A 25,597-nucleotide genomic window follows, 5' to 3' on the forward strand; every position below is an offset into this window, starting at 1 on the left:
TGTTTCCGTCAGTGCCAGGAAGTCGAGGGACTGGAGGGAGGCATAGGCTGAGATGAACTCTGCCTTGTTGGCCGCAGATCGGCAGTTCCAGAGGCTACCGGAGACCAGGAACTCCACGTGGGTCGTGCGCGCTGGGACCACCAGATTAGGGTGGCTGTGGAGCGTTTGTATGGTCTGTGCAGAGAGGAGAGAACAGGGATAGATAGACACATAGTTAACAGGGTACAGAAGAGGCTACGCTAATGCAAAGGAGATTGGAATGACAAGTGGACTACACGTCTCGAATGTTCAGAAAGTTAAGCTTACGTAGCAAGAATCTTATTGACTAAAATGATTGAAATGAAACAGTACTGCTGGAGTAGGCTAGCTGGTAGTGGCTGCGATGTTGACACTACACTAATCACATACACACACATAAGCACATACTCACACCAAGAAAAAACTACAATGCACTTGACAAAAAATGATAGGTAACCTGTTTTGTTTGGCATTGATAGAATAAACCCACTAGAAATAGTCAGTGGTGTAAAGTGATTAAGTAAAACTACTTAAAAAGTAGTGGTGTAAAGTACTTAAGTAAAACGACTTATTAAAGTGCTACTTAAGTTGTTTTTTGGGGTATCTGTACTTTACTTTAATATTTATAGTTTTGACAACTTTTACTTTCACTCCACTGTCTCTGACACCCGAAAGTAATAGTTACATTTCGAATGCTTAGCAGGACAGGAAAATGGTCCATTTCACACACTTATCAAGAGAGCCTTCCTGGTCACCCCTACTGCCTCTGATCTGGCAGAATCACTGAACACAAATGCTTCGTTTGTAAATGATGTCTGGGTTTTGGAGTGTGCCGCTGGCTATCTGTAAATACATTTTAAAAAGAATATTGTGCCTTCTGGCTTTAATATAAGGAATGTGGAATAATTAATATTTTAGCAATTACATTTACTTTTGATACTTAAGTATATTTAAAACCAAATACTTTTAGACATTTACTCAAGTTGTATTTTACTGCGTGACTTTTGCTTTTACATTAGTCATTTTATATTAAGATATCTTTATTTTTATTCAAGTATGACAATTGGGTACTTTTTGGAACACCATTGGAAATAGTTAATCATATCTGAAAGAGGACAAAATAATGAACGATTTAGGTCTATTTACAAGAAAGTACTATAGGTACAGTATGTCATAGCACTCTGGTTGGAAACACGCACGCGCACATGCACACACACGCATGCGGGCGCACGCGGTTTCAAACGTTTCACTCAAGGCTATAATTTGGTACGCGGGTAATGCAGATGATTCCGGGATCAGAGCGGCGATTGGCTAGAGAGACGAGCGTGTCACTCAGGCTCAAGGGAGTTTAAATAACTGTGTACCTGTCTGTCCCAAACAAACGCTTCTCATCACATCACTTCTTAATGTGACAAACAGCAGCAAAATGAGGAAATATTGGAGCAGTTTCACAGACGTAATATTTAAAAACCCCGCGGCCACTGACACGGTAGGATGATATGCAACTGTCTTGGTGTAACAGTTAATTAAGTCATGGTTGTTGGCGGGAGGAACGATATTTTGACCAAAGCAACTTCATTCTGACGACTGTCTTTTTATTTATTTAATTGGGGAGATTAGCCTACTTATAAAGATAAACGCTTAAAATGTATGAAGCGATTAATGGGTAAATATGCTGTTATTTGCGCGGTCCAAATAACAAACAGGTAGAATTCTAATTCATCTGGAATGGAGAATTTAACTGCATAGCCTACTTCTCTGTCACGGTTGGGATGCTATTCACTGTAAACGAATAAAAACGAATTCCAGTGGGTTGCACGTATGTAACAATGGCTTGACATTGCCTTCTAAGCTTTATGAAATATGCTCTCACTTACTATGTGCGTGCTTGCGTTATCTGTCTGTGATACAGGTTAAGGATGACCATGAGAAGGAGCAGCAGGACTCCTGTGTGAGCAGCAATGATGAGAATATTGACCGGGGGAACTGGACCAATAAGAGGGAGTACATGTTGTCTATGATTGGCTATGCTGTGGGTCTGGGGAATGTATGGAGGTTCCCCTACCTGGCCTATAAGAATGGAGGAGGTAAGTGGGGACACACCGGCACACACACACCAGTGGCTCTCGGTGCAGTTTAAGATTAGGGATGATGATTTTTGAGCATGGCCTAATTTCTATTGCAGAAATGTTTAAGAAATGTTTTGCAACAGTATGGGTGAAATGAATTCACCTTCATAGCAGGCACATACAGCATCATCACTTTGCTTGTTGAATAATTCCTTCACGGATCTCAGCTCTCTCTCCTCTCACCTTTTCCCTTTGCTTGGTGTTAAGTGCACAACACAACAACTGTCTGTGACCAGGTGAAAAAAACGTATCTAAGTCAAACCTTCATACCCTAACTGCTAACCACTGCACAGCCTACATCGAGTGCGGTTACATGCATACAATAATGCGACTATTGTGGATAGTCATCACTCCTGTGTTTCAATGGCTCAATGTGTTAGCTAATCAAATTTTAGCATTTTAAAAGGCTAATTGATCATTAGGAAACTCTTTTGCAATTATGTTAGCACAGCTGAAAACCTGTTCTGATTTAAAGAAGGAATAAAACTGGCCTTCTTTGGACTGCTTGCGTAGCTGGAGCATCAGCACTTGTGGGTTCGATTACAGGCTCAAAATGGCTAGAAACAAAGAACTTTCTTCTGAAACTCAAGTCTATTCTTGTTCTGAGATATGAAGGCTATTCCACGTGAGAAATTGCCAAGAAACGTAAGATCTGGTACAGTGCTGTGAACTATTCCCTTCACAGAACAAAGCAAACTGGCTCTAACCAGAACAGTGAAGAGGCGACTCCGGGATGCTGACCTTCGAGGCAGAGCTCCCTCTGTCCAGTGTCTATGTTCTTTTGCCCATCTTAATCTTTTCTTTTTATTGGCCAGTCTGAGATATGGCTTTTTCTTTTGCAACTCTACCTAGAAGGCCAGCATACTGGAGTCGCCTCTTCACTGTTGACGTTGAGACAGGAACACGACTTTCCTGAAGCGGATCCTCTGTTTGGTCCACCACCCAGGACAATGGATCAAAACAAGGCTCCCTAAATTTTTATCAGCATATCGAATGCGCGACCCGGGCTGGACTAATTCTGGATCATTGTTACTCTAACTTCCGTGATGCATACAAGGCCCTCCTTTCGGCAAATCTGACCACGACTCCATTTTGTTGCTCCCAGCCTATAGACAGAAACTTAAACAGGAAACACCCGTGCTCAGGTCTGTTCAACGCTGGTCCCACCAATCTGATTCCATGCTTCAAGATTGCTTTGATCACGTGGACTGGGATATGTTCCGGATAGCGTCGAACAACATTGATGTATATGCAGTTTTGGTGAGCGAGTTTATTAGCAAGTGCATCGGTGATATTGTACCCACGGCGACAATTAAAACCTTCCCCAACCAGAAACCGTGGATTGATGGCAGAATTCAAGCAATACTGAAAGCGTGAACCACTGCTTTTAATCAGGGCAAGGCGGCCGGAAACATGACCGAATACTAACAGTTTAGCTATTCCCTCCAAGGCAATCAAACAAGCTAAGCGTCCGCATGGAGACAAAGTAGACTACAAAAAGAAAACCAGCCCCTTCGCGGACCCCGATGTCTTGCTCCCAGGCAAACTAAACAAAATCTTTGCTCGCTTTGAGGACAATACAGTGCCACCGACATGGCCCGCTACCAAAACCTGCGGGCTCTCCTTCACCGCAGCCAACGTGAGTAAAACATTTAAACTTGTTAATCCTCGCAAGGCTGCCGTCCCAGATGGCATCCCCAGCCGCGTCCTCAGAGCATGCGCAGACCAGCTGGCTGGTGTGTTTACGGACATATTCAATCAATCCCTATCCTAGTCTGCTGTTCCCACATGCTTCAAGAGGGCCACCATTGTTCCTGTTCCCAAGAAAGCTAAGGTAACTGAGCAAAATGACTATCGCCCCGTAGCACTCACTTCCGTCATCATGAAGTGCTTTGAGAGACTAGTCAAGGACCATCACCTCCACCCTACCTGACACCCTAGACCCACTCCAAATTGCTTACCGCCCCAATAAGTCCACAGACGATGCAATCACACTGCACACAGTCCTAACCAATCTGGACAAGAGGAATACCTATGTAAGAATGCTGTTCATCGACTACAGCGCAGCATTTAACACCATAGTACCCTCCAAACTCGTCATTAAGCTTGAGACCCTGGGTCTCGACCCCGCCCTGTGCAACTGGGTCCTGGAAATTCTGACGGGCCACCTCCAGGTGGTGATGGTAGGTAACAACATCTCCACCCCGCTGATCCACAACACTGGGACTCCACAAGGGTGTGTTCTCAGCCCTCTCCTGTACTCCCTGTTCACCCATGACTGCGTGGCCTTGCACGCCTCCAAATCAATCATCAAGTTTGCAGACGACACTACAGTGGTAGGCTTGATTACCAACAACGACGAGACGGCCTACAGGGAGGTGAGGGCCCTCGGAGTGTCGTGTCAGGACAATAACCTCACACTCAACATCAACAAAACTAAGGAGATGATTGTGGACTTCAGGAAACAGCGGAGGGAGCACCCTTCTATCCACATCGATTGGACAGTAGTGGAGAAGGTGGAAAGTTTTTAAGTTCCTCTGAGTACACATCACGGACAAACTAAAATGGTCCACCCACACAGACAGCGTGGTGATGAATGCGCAACAGCGCCTCTTCAACCTCAGGAGGCTGAAGAAATTTGGCTTGTCACTAAAAACACAAACTTTTACAGAGGCAAAAAGTTGGTACGGCAACTGCTCCGCCCACAACCGCAAGGCTCTCCAGAGGGTAGTGAGGTCTGCACAATGCATCACCGGGCACAATCAACCTGCCCTCCGGGACACCTACACCACCCGATGTCACAGGAAGGCCGAAAAGATCATCAAGGACAACAACCACCCGAGCCACTGCCTGTTCCCCCCGCTATCATCCAGAAGGCGAGGTCAGTACAGGTTCATCAAAGCTGGGACCGAGAGACTGAAAAACAGCTTATATCTCAAGGCCATCAGACTGTTAAACAGCCATCACTAACATTGAGTGGCTGCTGCCAACATATTGACTCAAATCTCTAGCCACTTTAATAATAAAAATTGGATGTAATAAATGTCTCACTAGTCACTTTAAACAATGCCACTTTATATAATGCTTACATTACTCATCTCATATGTATATACTGTATTCTATACCATCTACTGCATCTTGCCTATGCCGTTCGGCCATCGCTCACCCATGTATTTATATGTACATATTCTCATTCATTCCTTTACACTTGTGTGTGTATAAGGTAGTTGTTGTGAAATTGTTAGATTACTTGTTAGATATTACTGCATGGTCGGAACTAGATGCAGAAGCATTTCGCTACACTTGCATTAACATCTGCTAACCATGTGTATGTGACAAATAACATTTGATTTGATTTGCGGGTACTATTTAATGAAAATGCCAGTTGAAGACTTGTGAGGCATCTGTTTCTCAAACTAGACACTAATGTACTTGTCCTCTTGCTCAGTTGTGCACCAGGGCCTCCCACTCTTTCTATTCTGGTTATAGCCAGTTTGCGCTGTTCTGTGAAGGGCGTAGTACACAGCGTTATACCAGATCTTCAGTTTCTTGGATATTTCTTGCATGGAATAGCCTTCATTTCTCAGAACAAGAACGGACTGAGTTTCAGAAGAAAGTTATTTGTTTCTGGCCATTTTGAGCCTGTAATTGAACCCACAAATGCTGATGCTCCAGATTCTCCACGAGTGTAAAGAAGGCCAGTTTAATTGCTTTTTTAGTCAGCACTAAAGAAGTTCAGCTGGGCTAACATAATTGCAAAAGTATTTTCTAATGACTAATTAGCCTTTTTAAAATGATAAACTTGGATAAGTTAACACAATGTGCCATTGGAACATAGGAGCGATGGTTGCTCATAATGGGCCTATATACGCCTATGTAGATATTCCATAAAAATCTGCCGTTTCTTGCTACAATAGTCATTTACAACATTAACAATGTCTACACTTTATTTATGATCATTTTGATGTTATTTTAATGGACAGAAGAAATGTGCTTTTCTTTCAAAAACAAGGACATTTCTAAGTGACCCCAAACTTTTGAACAGTATTGTACATTGTTGTGCCCAACACATTTCACTAGCCCTAAAGAGGGAGGCTCGCTTGGCAGGTGCCAGCACACACACACGCACAGATCAAATACATTGCTGGAATGCCTTTTTAATTTTTTTTATTGCATAATCTGCCTAGTGCCATAATCAGTTTAATATGAAATTATTAGTGTGCATGTAAACGTACCATATTTGCTATTGTCATAGTCAATATAGCTAGACCTACTAGAACTAACGCATTAGTAAACCCACTATCCAATCTATGTGTAGGGCTAGCAGTTAGACTGGCATGCACCGGCGTCTGTACATTACTAAAACCGAAAGCTTACCTTGACTTGGAAGAGTTGCAGTGTTGGATTGCCTTAGCCAGCTAGCTAACATAAATGGCATTCCTCGCTGTTTGAGTCAGGTTGTTGAGTAGGCTATATTAGCTGCCTTAGCTAGCTAAGTGAGTGAAAGGTAATGAACTGCTTATCCTTAATTTAAGAAAATAATTTGTTTAAAACTGTTCAACTATTGTCTTTCTGAGTCATCAACACACCACACTTGATGCACGGCTGTGCTAGCTAGCTGTAGCTTCTGCTTTCAGTACCAGATGAATTATCTGATCATTTGATTGGATGGACATGTCAATTCATGCTGCAAGAGCTCTGAGGTTGGAGGACGTCCTCCAGAAGTCGTCATAATTACTGTGTACGTCTATGGAAGTGGGTGAGAACCTTGAGCCTCCTAGGTTTTGTATTGGAGTCAATGTACCAAGAGGAGGATGGAAAAGATATTTTTCCTCCACCTACACTATTATTATTCTACCCTAGAAGGTGCTGTTGAGGCTACTGTAGACCCTCATTGCAAAACAGTGTTTTAATAATTTTGGTAAAATTAATATATTTAGTATAGTTTTATCTTATGTTGACATTAGGTTTTTCTGAAATTCACTGAGTAGGATGGTCCTCCCCTTCATCTGACAAGGAGCCTCCACTGACACACACATACACAGTGACCTAAGCTTGCTTAGTGTGCACTAATGACACACCTGTTCAATAGTAACTCAATACCCTATAACGGGTCCCCAGTTGCATTCAGCCGTGTGCCAATTATTTTTTTCTTTCCTTGAGCAGATGGTCGGGGGCCGGAACATAGTTATAACCTCAGTAAAAAAAAAACGTCCTCTCATTGTCAACTGCGTTTATTTTCAGCAACATGTGTAAATATTTGTATAAACATAAGATTCAACAACTGAGACAAACTGAACAAGTTCCAGAGACATGTGACTAACATAAATGGAATAATGTGACCCTGATCAAAGGGAGGGCAAAAGTAACAGTCAGTATCTAGTGTGGCCACCAGCTCCATTAGGTACTGCAGTGCATCTCCTCCTCATAGACTGCACCAGGTTTGCCAGTTCTTGCTGTGAGATGGTACCCCACTCTTCCACCAAGGCACCTGCAAGTTCCCGGACATTTCTGGGGGGAATGGCCCTAGCCCTCACCCTTCAATCCAACAGGTCCCAAACGTGCTCAATGGGATTGAGATCCAGGGTCTTTGCTGGCCATGGCAGAACAGTGACATTCCTGTCTTGCATGAAATCACGCACAGAACAAGCAGTATGGCTGTTTCCATTGTCATGCTGGAGGGTCATGTCAGGATGAACCTGCAGGAGGGTACCACATGAGGGGGGAGGATGTCTTCCCTGTAATGCACAGCATTGAGATTGCCTGCAATGACGACAAGCTCAGTCCGATGATGCGACACACCGCCCCAGACCATGACGGACCCTCCACCTCCAAATTGATCCCGCTACAGAGTACAGGCCTTGGTGTAACGCTCATTCCTTTGACGATAAACGTTAATCCGACCATTACCCCTGGTGAGACAAAACCGCGACTCGTCAGTGACGAGCACTTTTGCCAGTCCTGTCTGGTCCAGCGACAGTGGGTTTGTGCCCAATGGCGACGTTGTTGCCGGTGATGTCTGGTGAGGACCTGCCTTACAACAGGCCTACAGGACCTCAGTTCAGCCTCTCTCAGCCTATTACGGACAGTCTGAACACTGATGGAGAGAGAGTGCGTTCCTGGTGTAACTCGGACTGTTGTTGTTGCCATGCTGTACCTGTCCTGCAGGTGTGATGTTCGGATGTACCGATCCTGTGCAGGTGTTGTTACACGTCTGCCAATGCGAGGACGATCAGCTCTCCGTCCTGTCTCCCCGTAGCGCTGTCTTGGGCGTCTCACAGTATGGACATTGCAATTTATTGCCCTGACCACATTTGCAGTCCTCATGCCTCCTTGCAGCATGCCTAAGGCACATTCACGGAGATGAGCAGGGACCCTGGGCATCATTCTTTTGGTATTTTTCAGAGTCAATAGAAAGGCCTCTTGGGGTCCTAAGTTTTCATAACTGACCTTAATTGACTACCGTCTGTAAGCTGTTAGTGTTTTCACGACTGTTCCACAGGCGCATGTTCATTAATTCATTGAACAAGCATTGGAAACGGTGTTTTAAACCACTTACAATGAAGATATGTGAAGTTATTTGGATTTTTACTAATTATTTTTGATAGACTGGGTCCTGAAAATGGGCGTTTCTTTTGCTGAGTTTAAATTTCAACATTGCAAATTGACCGCAAAAAAACTAACCGATCACATATTTGACAAAAAACGGAATCATTTAAAACCTTGATAAGCTCACATGCCTCTATTTATGCGTGGGTTTACATGGCAACAAATTTCCTAAATTAAAATCACTTGAAGCTTATTTCCTGGTGATTTTATGTCCCAAAATAATTATGAGTGTCAGAACTTGGGGGGCCTAATAAAATCACCTACTGGCCAACTCTGTCCCGCAGGCCGCCTATTTGGGAATCCTATAATAACCCTATAATAACTCATAAACTAGACCATGGCAGAACATTCTTAAAGATTCATTTCAGATTACTGTAGTTAAGCCCATATTTTTTATTTTTTTAACCTTTATTTAACCAGGCAAGTCAGTTAAGAACACATTCTTATTTTCAATGACCCTGGGAACAGTGGGTTAACTGCCTGTTCAGGGGCAGAACTTTGTACCTTGTCAGCTCGGGATTTGAACTTGCACCTTCACTAGTCCAACGCTCTAACCACTGCACCCTTTGTTATCCACTGGCTACCTCATATATCTGCATTTGTTATTAGTGTCAAGTTTTCTGTCCTCTCTGTCTCTAGGTGCTTTCCTCATCCCGTATGTCATCATGCTGGCTGTTGCTGGTATACCTCTGTTCTTCCTGGAGAGTTCCTTTGGTCAGTTCTGCAGCCAAGGCCCTATCAATGTGTGGCGGGCTCTGCCCATATTTCAGGGTAAGACTAAGCCTTGTACCCCTAATTTACCACCTAAGCCCAAACCAGTCCCAATTCAATGTCTACCCATTACTCTTGGTCTCAACCCGTTGATGTTTGCAGATACAGTATGTAAGGTATAAGCTATGTTTTTGGAACCTTCACCACTACACTGCTTATACCTAGCCAGAATCTTCAGATCTGCAGACATTGAAGGGTAAGGGCCAAAGGGAATGGTTAAGGAGTGGATTGGGACCAGCTGTATGACTTTTTTTCCACTTCTAGGAACTCATCCATTCCCTTCAACACTCAGACCTTTTGAGGAGTGTTTGCTACTCTCTCTGTTTGAATGTTGTGTGAGCAGACAGCACATTACACCACGGGATCAGCTTTATTGACCTTAGAGGAAAATTGTATCAAGTTTGTTTGAGCAGTGTATTAATGGTTAACCATATGACCTGAATCTAAACTCGATGTATGAGCTGGAGGAATTATCAGTCTAGACCCAGGGCTAACCCTATAAGGCTGCTAGTCCATTTACTGTATGTACCCAGCCCCTGAGCTAACCTATAACCCTACCAAGCCCAATGGGTTACTGTATCACTCTGTCAGACTGGCCTCTAGCTGCTGAATGAGCCAAAACACAGAACACATTCATCGTGCATATTGGACCAAGTCCTTCTCTACTGCTATTGGTTAGTTATACAACTGTCACGGGTAGTGTTTCCAAATCCTGGTTTTTGTTTTTAACCCTAGCACTACGTAATGCACCCGATTCACGTTTGTTGTTTATTTCAATCCGGTGTGTAGCGCTAGAGCAAATGTGCACCCCTTTTGGATCCCCGGAACCAGGATTAAGAAACATTGCTCTAGGATGTGCATGTAAGCAATTTCTTAGTAATACTTGTTTGTGAGCTGAAATATAAGATAAATTGTAGAAATTGCCCATAAGCACATCTTATTTAGTTATTGTGTTTAGCACAAATTTGTTTACATCCTCATTAGTGATAATTTCTCCCTTGGCAAGATAATCCATCCACCTGATAAGTGTGGTATATCATTACACAGGTGAACTGGGGACAAAAAGCCACAAATGTTTTGTCACATAACACAATGCCACATGTTTTGAGGGAGTGTTCAATTGGCATGCTGACTGCAGGAATGCCCACCAGAACTGTTGCCAGAGAATTTGATGTTTTAGAGAATTTGGCAGTACGTCCAACCGGCCTCATAACCGCACACCACCTGCAACCACGCCAGCACAGGACCTCCACATCCAGCTTTTTCACTTCCACCCATACAGCTGATGAAACTGTGGGTTTGCAAGTGAAGAATTTCAGCACAAACTGTTAAACTGTGTCATGGAAGCTCATCGGCTTGCTCGTTGACTTGACTGCTGTTTGGCGTTTTACCCAACTTCAGTGGGCAAATGCTCATCTTCGATGGCAACTTGCACGCTAGAAAAGTGTGCTCTTCACGAATGATTCCCTGTTTCAACTGTACCGGGCACATGGTGATGAGTGCTTCTACACCTGCATTGCTTGCTGTTTGGGGTTTTAGGCTGGGTTTCTGTACAGCATTTTGAGATACCAGCTGATGTAAGAAGGGCTTTATAAATCAATTTGATTTGATGAGTGTCGTGTGGTGACCGGCATAAGCTACGGGCAACGAAAACAATTGCATTTTATTAATGGCAGTTTGAATGTACACAGATGAAAATGAAATTACCCCTTGATCATGTTTGGGATTCTCTGGGTCGACATGTACGACAGCGTGTTCCAGTACCCGCCAATTTCCAGGAACTTCGCACAGCCATTGAAGAGGAGTGGGACAATATTCCACAGGCCACAATCAACAGCCTGAACTCTATACAAAGGAGATGTGTCGCACTGCATGAGGCAAATGGTGGTCACACCAGATACTGACTGGTTTTCTGATCCACGCACCTACTTTTATTTCTTTTTTTCTTTTTTTAAGGTATCTGTGACCAACAGATGCATATTTGTTTTCCCTGTCATGTGAAATCCATAGATTAGGGCCTAATGAATTTATTTAAAGTGACTGAGTTTCTTATATGAACTGTAACTCAGTAAAATCTTTTGAATTGTGTATTTGTGGTCAGTGTAATTTTTGTACATTGCCACTGTAGTTATTCTTTCACATGCTTTGGCGGATACATCTTACCATAGAATGTCTCACTTATCATGTGTTCTCTGTTACGTCTTCCTTGGAAAATAGAATGTTTTCCTCAATGGGACTTCCTTGATTAGATAAATCTCAAGATCAGGAACTACAACGTGACCGGTTGACCAGTATACCAGGAAGCACTGGTTCTGGCTGTTTGCCTTCGGCTGAATCAGTATGAGATAAAGATGGAACTTCACAGAACTTGTCAATAAAGTCACTGCTATCAGGGATGGTGACGATTCAATCTATTCAGGAAGTGAATTGAAATTCAAATATTGAAGAATCCGCCTTGATTTACATCTAACTCAATTCCTGCTCTCTCCTCACTCTCCCTTTCCCTATCTTCTCCAGGTGTGGGTGTAGCTATGGTTTTGGTCAGTACGTTAGTAGGCATCTACTACAACATCATCATTGCCTACAGTCTCTACTACATGTTTGCCTCATTCCAGTCCCCTCTGCCATGGAGTGACTGTCTCTACTGGTCCAACAGCAACTGTAGCCTCGCACCAAGAGGTACCTGTTTTATAATGTAGTGTCACATCTAAAGATGTAGTGAAGTTTCCCTGTTGTGCAGCTTTTACTCTTCTATCATGTTAATTAGGCTCCAAACAAAATAACCTTGACCAATATTTTCCATTACCTGACATTAATGTTTTCCATGATATGCTTTAATGAACATGACCAAGGTGAACCTGAACAGAGTGCCATGTAACTTTACCACTCTGACAATGGCTTCTGACCTCTACAGAAGTGTGCAACAATACCCTAGCTGCCAACTGGAGTGAACCAGTAATTGTAGCCAACATGACGCTGTGGGATAATGAGACTTGCCCAAAGGAAAACATCATCAGCATCCCAGTACAGAGCCCCAGCGAACAGTATTGGGAGTGAGTAACACACACACACTTGATTAAATTTCACTAAGTTGAAAATACTTCAGAGGTCACACAGGTTGTGTTGAATGCCAGGTTGTCTCTATAATGCTATGTTGAAACTGATCCCGTCTGTAAGATTGACCACCTTACAGTCAGACAATCTCTTTGTCTATCTCCAGCCTGGTGGCCTTACAAAGGTCTAGTGGTCTGGATGAGACCGGTCCGGTGGTCTGGCATCTGGCTCTCTGTCTGCTACTGGGATGGCTGCTCATCGCTGCTGCCCTTTTCAAAGGCATCAAGTCCTCAGGAAAAGTCTGTATGACCCATTTCCTGTTTGTGTGTGTGATAGTGATGTGCGGGTTGACCCATAACCCACAATCGCCGCAGTTATATCCACGAGGTGGGCAGGTTTAGGGTCATGAAATACTGTATAAAGGGAAAATGATATCTTTCATTATTTTAGGATAGCTGGCATTAGTGCATAAGCTGTAGGGCCTAACTGTACTTGCACCAAGTAGCTTACATGCCAGTCGCCAAATGCATTTGGAACGGGCAGGACAAGTTAACGTCGACCCAAGGAGGGGAAAAAAAGGACAATGTCTGAGTTTAGAGAAAAGCTGCGAAATGGAGAGTTGAAAATAAAGACAAGGGAGGGCCAGAAAAGTAATATTTGAAGTGGTCAAAGAGGATGATAGCAGTGCTGGCTATGTTATGTGTGGTTGTCAAATTTGTACAGTGCCTCAGTCACAAGACGGGGACTTCAAATAGGCCTATGGCACGTCAAGGGACTTGTAGCCTACTGTTGATGGGTTAAATGGAAACTGAAATCTGGACACTGACTGTAGGTCTATAACCTCTCACTTAGCCTTAATATTAACACCCGCAGAATTTAAGCATTTCTTGCAGTAAAATGATACAGCAAATGTAGGCAACATTTTTACTCACAGGAGTGGAGAAATATGATTTTCTTTCTTTCAGCTTCTTGAGAGAATGCAAATCTGCAGTTAGATACAGTTTGTCGCAGTGCAATCTTTATCAGCTTCATAAAAGATGATACTATTTCAACCACAAAATATGTATCCAAGCTGAACTGAAATCTTATGAGAAACACGTTGGGTTGTTTTCACAGCTTTCTATTTCCTTACAACCGGTCAAACTGATATTATTTGGAAATTTTACACATCTTTTAAGTTTTAGTTATTTAATTTTCTTGCCGGTCCCGAAACATATTTGCTCCATGGAAGTATGAGAGATGACTGAGAACTTTATCGATGTCAACTAGATTCTGGTAAGCAAGGGTTTATTTAGTCTTGGGCAACAATGACAGAAGAGATGCTGCACGTATCTAATTATAGACAAGTTGACTTACAAATAGCCTACCAAAACATTAGAAGTTACAAGCAAAAACATATCTGAAATCAGGCAAACTTAGTACTAAAAAAAACAAAAACCTAACGGTAACCTACAACATTTTCTATATTAGAGGGTTAGGGTCGGGTGCGGGCCTCCGATTTAAAATTATTACATATAGTTGGGTGGTTGTCGATGGGTTATTAGCAATTGCGGGCGAACAAAGAGCTGACCTGCTCACCACTAGTGTGTGAGTTGGTCCTGTCTTTCTAATGTGTGTCTTTTGGATGTGCATGTGTCTCTCTAATCATTTTGTGTGTGTCTGTCCCCAGGTGGTGTATTTCACCGCTACGTTTCCCTATGTGGTGTTGCTGATTCTTCTGATCCGGGGAGTTACACTAGAGGGCGCCAGAGACGGGATTGAGTTCTACATTGGCTCCCAGTCCAACCTCACAAAACTGGGCGAGGCAGAGGTTAGAGCCTAACCTCTTACCTGTCAACTCAAAATACACATGCTTGACTGAAGTAACTAAACAGTAGGTCTTTCTGGCAGGTGTGGAGAGATGCAGCCACACAGATCTTCTATTCTCTGTCAGTAGCGTGGGGTGGTGTCACGGCCCTGTCTTCATATAACAAGTTCCACAACAATGTGTTCAAGGACGCACTGACCGTCTGCCTCACCAACTGTGGTATGACTCAAACACCACACACGCACCAGATGGATGCTTATGGCATCATAATGAAGAACTTTCAAGGTTTCATTCTGTTCCAGTACATCGTTTTTCCTTTCCCGTTTAATGTCACTCTATAGGTACCAGTGTGTTTGCAGGCTTCGCCATCTTCTCCATCTTAGGTCACATGGCTCATGTCTATGGAAAGCCTGTATCCGAGGTGGCCCAGGCAGGTGAGTAGTACACCACTGTACTGTGTTTAGCTTTACCTGACACATTAGCCACTTAACAAACACTAACAAAGTGTGCGCGTGTGCATGCGTATAGGTTTTGGCCTAGCATTTATTGCGTACCCTGATGCCCTGTCCAAGCTGCCAATTTCTCCTCTTTGGTCCATCCTCTTCTTCTTCATGCTGCTCACCCTTGGACTGGATTCGCAGTTCGCTGGCATAGGTCAGTCAGACACACACACAACCATGCACATGGGACACACACGCCAGGGTATTTCACTTACTGCCAAATATTTGGGGTATTTCAATTACTTTCAAAAACATTTGGAAGTAAGTATTTAGATATATATTTTCTGAAAATAACAGTAGTTGAATATTGGAATGTATTTGGAAATACACTTGGAAAGTTTTTGAAAATACTCATACACTCCCATGAATTTAAAGATGCACTATGCAGAATTTGCTCTGCCACTTCCTGACTGCTAAAATTCGAAGAGTTCACCTAATTTCAGTTTGTGACAAAACAAGCAAGTATAGTGTCATTGTAGCATCTAAAACGCTGTGAAATATATTTTCCATAACAAAAAATATTGTATTTTCAGCTGTTTGACGTTGGTGTACAAAATACTAAAATGCACAGAAAAATAAGTATTTAAACAACAAATAGTTTGGACACCTACTCTTTCCAGGATTTTTCTTTATTCTACATTGTAGAATAATAGTGAAGACATCAACACTATGAAATAACACATGGAATCGTGTAGTAACCAAAAAAGTGTTCAACAAAAAAATATGAGATATTTCAAAGTAGCCACCATGACAGCTTTGCACACTCTTGACATTCTCTCAACCAGCTTCAGGAGGTTATCACCTGGAATGCTTTCCCATCAGTCTTGAAGGAGTTCCCACATTTGCTGAGCTCTTGTTGGCTGCTTTTCCTTCACTCTGCGGTCAAACTCATCCCAAACCATCTCAATTGGGTTGAGTTCGGGGGATTGTGGAGGCCAGGTCATCTGAAGCAGCACTCCACCACTCTCCGTCTTGGTCAAATAGCCCTTACACAGCCTGGAGGTTTTTTGGGTCATTGTTCTGTTGAAAAACAAATGATAGTACCACTAAGCGCAAACCAGATGGGATGGCGTATCGCTGCAGAATGCTGTGGTAGCCATGCTGGTTAAGTGTGCCTTGAATTCTAAATAAATCAGTGTCACAAGCAAAGCACTATCACACCACCGCTCATATTTCTTGGCCCAAGCAAGTCTCCTCTTCTTATTGGTGTCCTTTTAGTAGTGGTTTCTTGCAGCAATTCAACCATGAAGGCCTGATTCACATAGTCTCCTCTGAATAGCATTTATTTGGGCTGGTTACTAATGAACTTATCCTCTGCAGCAGAGGTATCTCTGGGTCTTCCTTTCCTGGGGCGGTCCTCATGAGAGCCAGTTTCATCATAGCGCTTGATGGTTTTTGTGACTAAACTTGAAGAAACTTTCAAAGTTCTTACTTTTCTGGATTGACTGACCATCATGTGCTAAAGTTCTGGTAGACTGTTTCTCTTTGCTTATTTGAGCTGTTCTTGCCATGACATGGATTTGGTATTTTACCAAATAGGGCTATCTTCTGTAAACCACTCCTACCTTGTCACAACATAACTGCTTGGCTCAAATGCATTAAGAAGGAAATACATTCAACAAATTCACTTTTAACAAGGCACACCTGTTAATTGAAATGTATTCCAGGTGACTACCTCATGAAGCTGGTTGAGAGAATGCAAGGGTGGATACTTTGAAGAATCTCAAGTGTGAAATATATTTTGACTTGTTTAACACTATTTGTTTGGTTACTACATGATTCCATATTGCTTAAGTTTGATGTATTTTACAATGTAGAAAGTAATAAAAAATAAAGAAGCCCTTGAGTGAGTGTCCAAACTTTTGACTGGTAGTGTAATTACTCTTTACTTAGTACTTTGTTGAAGCACCTTTGGCAGTGAATACAGCCTCAAGTATTCTTTGGGTATAACGCTACAAGCTTGGCACACCTGTATTTGGGGAGTTTCTCCCATTCTCCTCTGCAGTTCCTTTCAAGCTCTGTCAGTTTGGATGGGGAGCATTGCTGCACAGATATTTTCAGGTCTCTCCAGAGATGTTCCATTGTGTTCAAGTCCGGGCTCTGGCTGAGCCACTCAAGAATATTCAGAGACTTGTGCCAAAGCCACTCCTGTTTTGTCTTGGCTGTGTGCTTAAGGTTGTTGTCCTGTTGGAAGGTGGAACTTCGCCCCAATGTGAGGTCCTGATCACTCAAGAGCAGATTTTCATCAAGGATTTCTCTCTGTACTTTGCTCTATTCAGGTAAGACTTGAAATTGAGCTAAGGCACATCCTGTTTCCATTGATCATCCTTGATGTTTCCACAATTTGATTTGGAGTACACCTGTGGTAAATTCAATTGATTGGACATGATTTGGAAAGGCGCACCCACCTGTTAAGGTCCCACAGTTGACAGTGTGTCACGTTCAGACCATAGTTCTGTTATTTTATTCTTTGTTTTAGTATGGTCAGGGCGTGAGTTGGGGTGGGCAGTCTGTTTGTTTTTCTATGTTGGTTTTTGTGTTCGGCCTTGTATGGTTCTCAATCAGAGGCAGGTGTCGTTAGTTGTCTCTGATTGAGAATCATACTTAGGTAGCCTGGGTTTCACTGTTGGGTTGTGGGTGTTTGTTTACGTGTGAGTGTTTGGTCACATGGTACAGTTTTGGCATATTCACGTCATCGTTTATTGTTTTGATTCAGTCCTTTCTTTTATTAATCATCATGAACACGTACCACGCTGCGCTTTGGTCCGATCCTTACTCCTCCTCAGACGAAGAGGACGATATCCTTCACACAGTGCATGTAAGAGCAAAAACCAAGCCATAGGGTTGAAGGAATAGTCCGTAGAGATCTGAGACAGGATTGTGTCGAGGCACAGATCTGGGGAAGGGTACCAAAACCTTTTTGCAGCATTGAAGGTCCCCAACAAGTGGCCTCCATGATTCTTAAGTGGAAGAAGTTTGGAACCACCAAGAGTCTTCCTAGACCTGGCCGCATGGAAACTCTGAGCAATCGGGGGAGAAGGGCCTTGGAGGTGACCAAGAACCCAATGGTCACTCTGACAGAGCTCCAGAGTTCATCCGTGGAGATGGGAGAAACTTCCAGAACGACAACATCTCTAAAGCACTCCACCAATCAGGCCTTTTATGGTAGAGTGGCCAGACGGAAGCCACTCCTCAGTGAAAGGCGCATAACAGCTTGCCTGTAATTAGCCAAAAGGCACCTAAAGGACTTTCAGACCATGAGAAACAAGATTCCTTGGTCTGATGAAACCAAAATTGAACCCTTTGACCTGAATGCCAAATGTCACGTCTGGAGGAAATCTGGCAGCATCACGCTGTGTGAATTTTTTATTTATTTTCTCAGCAGTAGGACTGGGAGACGAGTCAGGATCGAGGGAAAGATAAACGCTGGAAAGTGCAGACATCCTTGCTGAAAACCTGCTCAGAACTTCAGAATGGGTAGAAGGTTCACTTTCCAACAGAACAACCCTAATCACACAGCCAAGACAACGCAGGAGTGGCTTCGGGACAAGTCTGAATGTTCTTGAGTGGCCCAGCCAGACCCTGGACTTGAACCCAATCTCTGGAGAGACCAGAAAATAGCTGTGCAGTGACGCTCCCCATCCAACCTGACCGAGCTTGAGAAGAATGGGAGAAACTCCCCAAATACAGGTGTGCCAAGCTTGTGGCGTTATAGTCAAGAAGACTCAAGGCTATAAACGCTGCCAACGGTGCTTCAACGAAGTACTGAGTAAAGGGTCTGAATACATATGAATATATGATATTTCAGGTTACATTTGTTTATAAATGTGTTAAAATAAACTGTTTGTGCTTTGTCATTATGGGGTATTGTGTAGATTGATGGGAAAAAAGTTTTGATACATTTTAGGCTGTAACTTGAAATCGTGAAGGGGTCTGAATACTTTCCGTGTGTGTGTGTTTGCACACACACACTACTAACTAGACCTGGATAGTGACCTCTGACTCTTGCCGTGTTCCCTCAGAGGTCATCTCCACCTGCCTACAGGATGCCTTCCCTGAGAGGTTCAAATCAAAACGCTCTATCATCTCTGTGGGGACCTGTGCCATCCTTTTCCTGCTCGGCCTGCCGTGCGTAACCCAGGTAAGTCCTTAGTTACCATAACTAAAATAGGTCCTTAGATACCACAATTTCCTTCACATTAATTTATTGCGAATGCATGTTATTACTGTGTGTGTGTGTCACTCCAGGCAGGGATATATTGGGTGACTCTGATGGATCAGTTCTGTGCTGGCTTTGTTCTACTGATCGCTGCTCTGCTGGAGCTTGTTGGGGTGTTCTACTTCTACGGTAAATGGAAGTATATTACATGTTATAGCTACATCTACAGAAAATATTGTGTGATGGGTACATGTAGAGGATTTTTTTATGTTATCAAATGTATTTATATAGCCCTTCGTACATCAGCTGATATCTCAAAGTGCTGGGCAGAAACCCAGCCTAAAACCCCAAACGGCAAGCAATGCAGGTGTAGAAGCACGGTGGCTAGGAAAAACTCCCTAGAAAGGCCAGAACCTAGGAAGAAAACTATAGAGGAACCAGCCTATGAGGGGTGGCCAGTCCTCTTCTGGCTGTGCCGGGTGGAGATTATAACAGAACATGGCCAAGATGTTCAAATGTTCATAAATGACCAGCATGGTCAAATAATAATAATCACAGTAGTTGTCGAGGGTGCAGCAAGTCAGCACCTCAGGAGTAAATGTCAATTGGCTTTTCATAGCCGATCATTAAGAGTATCTCTACCACTCCTGCTGTCTCCAGAGAGTTGAAAACAGCAGGTCTGGGACAGGTAGCACGTCCGGTGAACAGGTCAGGATTCCATATCCGCAGGCAGAACAGTTGAAACTGGAGCAGCAACACGGCCAGGTGGACTGGGGACGGCCAGGTGGACTGGGGACAGAAAGGAGTCATCATGCCAGGTAGTCCTGAGGCATGGCCCTAGGGCTCAGGTCCTCCGAGATAATTAGAGATGACTTAAATTCACACAGGACACCAGATAAAAAACAGGAAAAGTACTCCAGATATAACAAACTGACCCTAGCCCCCGACACATAAACTACTGCAGCATAAATACTGGAGGCTGAGACAGAAGGGGTCAGGAGACACTGTGGCCCCATCCGATGATACCCCTAGACAGGGCCAAACAGGAAGGCTATAACCCCACCCACTTTGCCAAAGCACAGCCCCCACACCACTAGAGGGATATCTTCAACCACCAACTTACCATCCTGAGACAAGGCCGAGTATAGCCCACAAAGATCTCCGCCACGGCACAACCCAAGGGGGGGTGCCGACCCAGACAGGAAAATCACGTCAGTGACTCAACCCACTCAAGTGACGCACCCCTCCCAGGGACAGCATGAAGGAGCACCAGTAAGCCAGTGACTCAGCCCCTGTAATAGGGTTAGAGGCAGAGAATCCTAGTGTAGAGAGGGGAACCGGTCAGGCAGAGACAGCAAGTTTGGTTCGTTGCTCCAGAGCCTTTCCGTTCACCTTCACACTCCTGGGCCAGACTACACTCTATCATATGACCCACTGAAGAGCTGTGTCTTCAGGAAAGACTTCAAGGTTGAGACCGAGTCTGTGTCTCTCACATGGATAGTCAGACCATTCCATAAAAATGGAACTCTATGGGAGAAAACCCTGCCTCCAGCTGTTTGCTTCGAAATTCTAGGGACAATTAGAAGGCCTGTGTCTTGTGACTGTAGCGTATGTGTAGGTATGTACGGCAGGACCAAATCAGAGAGATCGGTAGGAGCAAGCCCATGTAATGCTTTGTAGGTTAGCAGTAAAATCTTGAAATCAGCCCTTTCCTTAACAGAAAGCCAGTGTAGGGAGGCTAGCACTTTTGGTTCTAGTCAGGATTCTAGCAGCCGTATTTAGCACTAACTGAAGTTTATTTAGTGCTTTATCCGGGTGGCCGGAAAGTAGAGCATTGCAGGCGTCTAACCTAGAAGTAATAAAAGCATGGATACATTTTAAGCATCATTTTTGAACAGAAAGTTTCTGATTTTTGCAATGTTACGTAGAGGGAAAAAAATATGTCCTTGAAACAGTCTTGATATGTTCGTCAAAAGAGGGATCAGGGTCCAGAGTAACGCTGAGGTCCTTCAGTTTTATTTGAGACGACTGTACAACCATCAAGATGAATTGTCAGATTCAACAGAAGATCTCTTTGTTTCTTGGGACCTAGAACAAGCATCTCTGTTTTGTCCGAGTTTAAAAGTAGGTTTGCAGCCATCTGCTTCCTTATGTCTGAAACACAGGCTTCTCGTGAGGGCAATTTTGGGGCTTCACCATGTTTTATTGAAATGTACAGCTGTGTGTCATCCGCATAGCAGTGAAAGTTAACATTATGTTTTCGAATGGCATCCCCAAGAGGTAAAATATATAGTGAAAACAATAGTGATCCTATAACGGAACCTTGAGGAACACCGAAATTTACAGTTGATTTGTCAGAGGACAAACCATTCACAGAGACAAACTGATATCTTTCCGACAGATAAGATCTAAACCAGGCCAGAACTTGTCCGTGTAGACCAATTTGCGTTTCCAATCTCTCCAAAAGAATGTGGTGATCGATGGTATCAAAAGGTGGAGGACAGGAGCACGAGGACAGATGCAGAGCCTCGGTCTGATGACATTAAAAGGTCATTTACCACCTTCACAAGTGCAGTCTCAGTGATATGATGGGGTCTAAAACCAGACTGAAGCATTTTGTATACATTGTTTGTCTTCAGGAAGGCAGTGAGTTGCTGCGCAACAGCTTTTTCAAACAAATTTGTGAGGAATGGAAGATTCGATATAGGCCAATAGTTTTTTATATTTTCTGGGTCAAAGTTTGGCTTTTTCAAGAGAGGCTATGGAGGGGCTGTATTGTCATTGCTTTTGTCCAATCACAATGCACATACACTGAGTATACCAAACATTAGGGTGCCCCCCTCCCCCATTTTCCCCCTCAGAACAGCCTCAATTAATTGGGGCACGGACTCAACAAGGTGCCGAAAGCGTTCCACAGGGCTGCTGGCCCATGTTGATTCCAATGCCTCCCACAGTTGTCAAGTTGGCTGGATGTCCTTTGGGCGGTGGATGAAACCACAGCAGCATTGCAGTTATTCACACAAACTGGTGCACCTGGCACCTACTTCCATAACCTGTTCAAAGGCACTTCAATATTTTGTCTTGCCCATTCACCCTCTGAATGGCACACATACACAATCATGTCTCAAGACTTAAAAATCCTTTATCCTGTCTCTTCTTCTTCATCTATACTGATTTTGAAGTGGATTTAACAAGTGACATCAATGAGGGATCATAGTTTTCACCTGGCTTAACCTGGTCATTGGAAAGAGCAGGTGTTCTCAATGTTTTGTATACTCAGTGTATATATTGCATGTTATATTATAGCTATATACAGTATAGTACATGTTATAAAGTATGGCACATTCTGTGTTTGTTTGAAGGAGGAAATCGTTTCATTAAGGACATAGAGATGATGATTGGGACGAGGAGCTCTCTCTTCTGGCTGTGGTGGAGAGCATGCTGGTTTTTCATCACTCCTGCTGTCATCACTGTGAGTAATCTCTCAGTCTTTCTCTTAATAATTTAGATTCTATCCTACCTGGCTCTCTGTTCCAGGGTTCTCATTTCTTTAACCCCTGTTCTCTGGCACGCATACACACTTCTCTAATGCATGTGTGTGTTGTGTAGGTGATCTTGGTGTGGTCGTTGTTGACTTTCCGTCCGCCATCCTACGGTACGGTGCAGTACCCTGCGTGGGGTGTGGCTCTGGGATGGTGTATGATCGCTTTCTGTCTCATCTGGATACCCCTCGTCGCCATCTGGAAAATACTCTGTGCCCAAGGAAACCCGTGGCAGGTAGGTGTGTCTGGCAGAGATGTGGATGCTTAGGACTTCTGAGAGTGTTTGGAACTTCTCCTGGAATTGTCAATCCTTTTTTTTAGCCAGGTATCAAACCCAGGTCCTGGAAAGTTCAGGTGAAAAATGCATGCAGTATATCAAACCAAACTCCCCAAATACAGGTGTGCCAAGCTTGTAGTGTCATACCCAAGAAGACTCTAGGCTGTAATTGCTGCCAAAGGTGCTTCAACTAAGTACTGTGTAAATGGTCTGAATACTTATGTAAATGTGACATTTCTGTTTATTTTTAATACATTTGCAAAAATGACTACGAACCTGTTTTTTTCTTAGTGATTACAGGGTATATTGTTTTAGATTGAGGGATTGAAACAAATTCAATTTTAGAAGGCTGTAACGTAATAATGTAAAAAGTCAAGAGTTCTGAATTCTTTCCTAATGCCCTGTATACAGGGAGTACGAGTACCAAGTCGATGAGCAGAGGTAATTTAGTTAGCTATGTACATATATGTAGGGGTAAAGTGACTAGGCAACAGGATAGATAATAGACAGTAGCATGTGTGTGTGGCATGTTATGAGTTGTAGATTCAGGCTGAGGGTCAGCATCAGACATGTCAAGATTCATTTCTTCCCCACCATCCGAGTCATTTTCATTCAGATCTTGTAGCGGCACTAACGCAGCATGTGCATCCATTCGTTTTGGTCTTCTTATTGTAAATTACACACGATCTCACTGTGTACTCCAAGTAGCCAGAGTAGACTGATAAGACTGCTTGGATTCAGTGGACTGATATAAGGTACATACCATTATTGAGTTTATAATTAGAATATGCCAATGCAATAGAATGGCCCACCCTGTTCTTCATTATGCATTATTCGCTTCCCCTCGCTCATCAACGCACCCTTTCTCCCCATCATAACTTACAGCAAAACCATAAGAAAAATGACATTCCCTTCTAAAACTGGTTATAACTCCAGTTCTGTTTGCGATATTAAGATTTTAACTGCAGTGTGTAATATAGACTTATAAAATGAAAATTAAGGTCGGCGGGGAGCTTGACATAAATGGTGGGGTAATAAAAAAAGAATCAAATGCAGCCAATGTTACTTCTTTAGCATTTCTAGTGTTAATCAAATCAAATCAAATGTATTTATATAGTCCTGCGTACATCAGCTAATATCTCAAAGTGCTGTACAGAAACCCAGCCTAAAACCCTAAACAGCAAGCAATGCAGGTGTAGAAGCACGGTGGCTAGGAAAAACTCCCTAGAAAGGCCAAAACCTAGGAAGAAACCTAGAGAGGAAACAGGCTATGTGGGGTGGCCAGTCCTCTTCTGACACCGAATAGGACAGGAGAAGTACTCCAGATATAACAAACTGACCCTAGCCCCTCCAGATATAACAAACATAAACTACTGCAGCATAAATACTGGAGGCTGGGACAGGAGGGGTCAGGAGACACTGTGGCCCCATCCGATGATACCCCCGGACAGGGCCAAAGAGAAAGGATATAACCCCATCCACTTTGCCAAAGCATAGCTCCCACACCACTAGAGGGACATCTTCAACCACCAACTTACCATCCTGAGACACGGCCGAGTATAGCCCACAAAGATCTCTGCCACGGCACAATCCAGGGGGGGGGGGGCGGGCGCCAACCCAGACAGGAAGATCACATCAGTGACTCAACCCACTCAAGTGACGCACCCCTCCCAGGGACGGTATGAAAGAGCCCCAGTAAGCCAGTGACTCAGCCCCTGTAATAGGGTTAGAGGCAGAGAATCCCATTGGCAAGAGGGGAACCGGCCAGGAAGAGACAGCAAGGGTGGTTCGTTGCTCCAGAGCCTTTCCATTCACCTTCCCACTCCTGGGCTAGACTACACTCAATCATATGACCCACTGAAGAGTGGGTCATATGATTCTGCCTGTGTCTCTACAAGCATCCTCTCTATTACAGTGCATTATGTCTCTGTCTGCAGCGTATGTGTGCTGTGTGTTCTCCTGTGGAGGGTTGGGGTCCATACCTGGAGGTCCACCGTGGCGGGCGTTATACAGATGGACAACGGTACTATAGGAAGAACTCTCTCCACCTGCCAGACAACAATGTTTACCACATCTCCAACCACCTCACACGCCTCTAACCCCCTGGGGTGTGTGTGTGTGGTGTCAACATTTGGTATCACCACTTTTCATAAGATTTTTATAAGCATTGTATACTTATTTTTTTTAAAAACTATCTGATCACAATGATTCATGCTTAGTTTCACTTTGCACTGTGGTGTGGTAAGCTTTTACAATTTTAATTCATAACATCACAGATTTTAAATGTTTTTTTTGTGTGTACATGTTTTCTACGTGTTGAATGTCAATGCCTTAACTTAAACTGTCATGTTAATGACCACTTAGCCTGGTAACGTTTGACCGTAATAAAGGACTACTCTCTGCTATTCGCTGTTTGTTAAATGGATTCTATTGAAACTAAACTGACAGAGGGTGTTTGAGCAAGGTTGGCCATCATTGGAAATAAGAATTTGTTCTTGACTTCTCTCATTGAATACTTCAACATTTTATTTTATTAAAGTTGAGTTGCTAATATTGATCACTTACTGAGTAGTTATGTGGGATGCAAGGTGATTTGTAGATCAGTGATTCTGCATAGTTCAAGTGCAAGTGCAATGTAGTTGACCACAAAGGAAGTAAAGTGACATACAGCAGGATGCATTCATATTTTGGGAGTTTATTAGAGTGGGTTAGACATTACATGGTGCAGATG

At 43.4% G+C, this 25,597-nt stretch overlaps 1 protein-coding gene across 1 annotated transcript; it reads left to right on the forward strand.

Moving 5' to 3' along the window:
• Positions 1-1,426: 1,426 nt before the first annotated feature.
• slc6a14 (solute carrier family 6 member 14) lies at positions 1,427-25,271 on the forward strand. The gene is made up of 15 exons (XM_064967175.1): positions 1,427-1,507; positions 1,931-2,105; positions 9,396-9,527; positions 12,045-12,206; positions 12,442-12,580; positions 12,748-12,880; positions 14,251-14,391; positions 14,472-14,607; positions 14,730-14,822; positions 14,917-15,042; positions 18,911-19,029; positions 19,137-19,236; positions 22,410-22,519; positions 22,657-22,824; positions 24,804-25,271. The coding sequence occupies exons 1-15, from the start codon at positions 1,445-1,447 to the stop codon at positions 24,963-24,965; spliced, it is 1,959 nt and encodes a 652-aa protein (XP_064823247.1). The 5' UTR covers positions 1,427-1,444; the 3' UTR covers positions 24,966-25,271.
• Positions 25,272-25,597: the final 326 nt, after the last annotated feature.

The sequence above is a fragment of the Oncorhynchus masou genome, chromosome 6 (genome assembly GCF_036934945.1).
Source record: "Oncorhynchus masou masou isolate Uvic2021 chromosome 6, UVic_Omas_1.1, whole genome shotgun sequence".
In the NCBI taxonomy this organism is placed as follows: domain Eukaryota; kingdom Metazoa; phylum Chordata; class Actinopteri; order Salmoniformes; family Salmonidae; genus Oncorhynchus; species Oncorhynchus masou.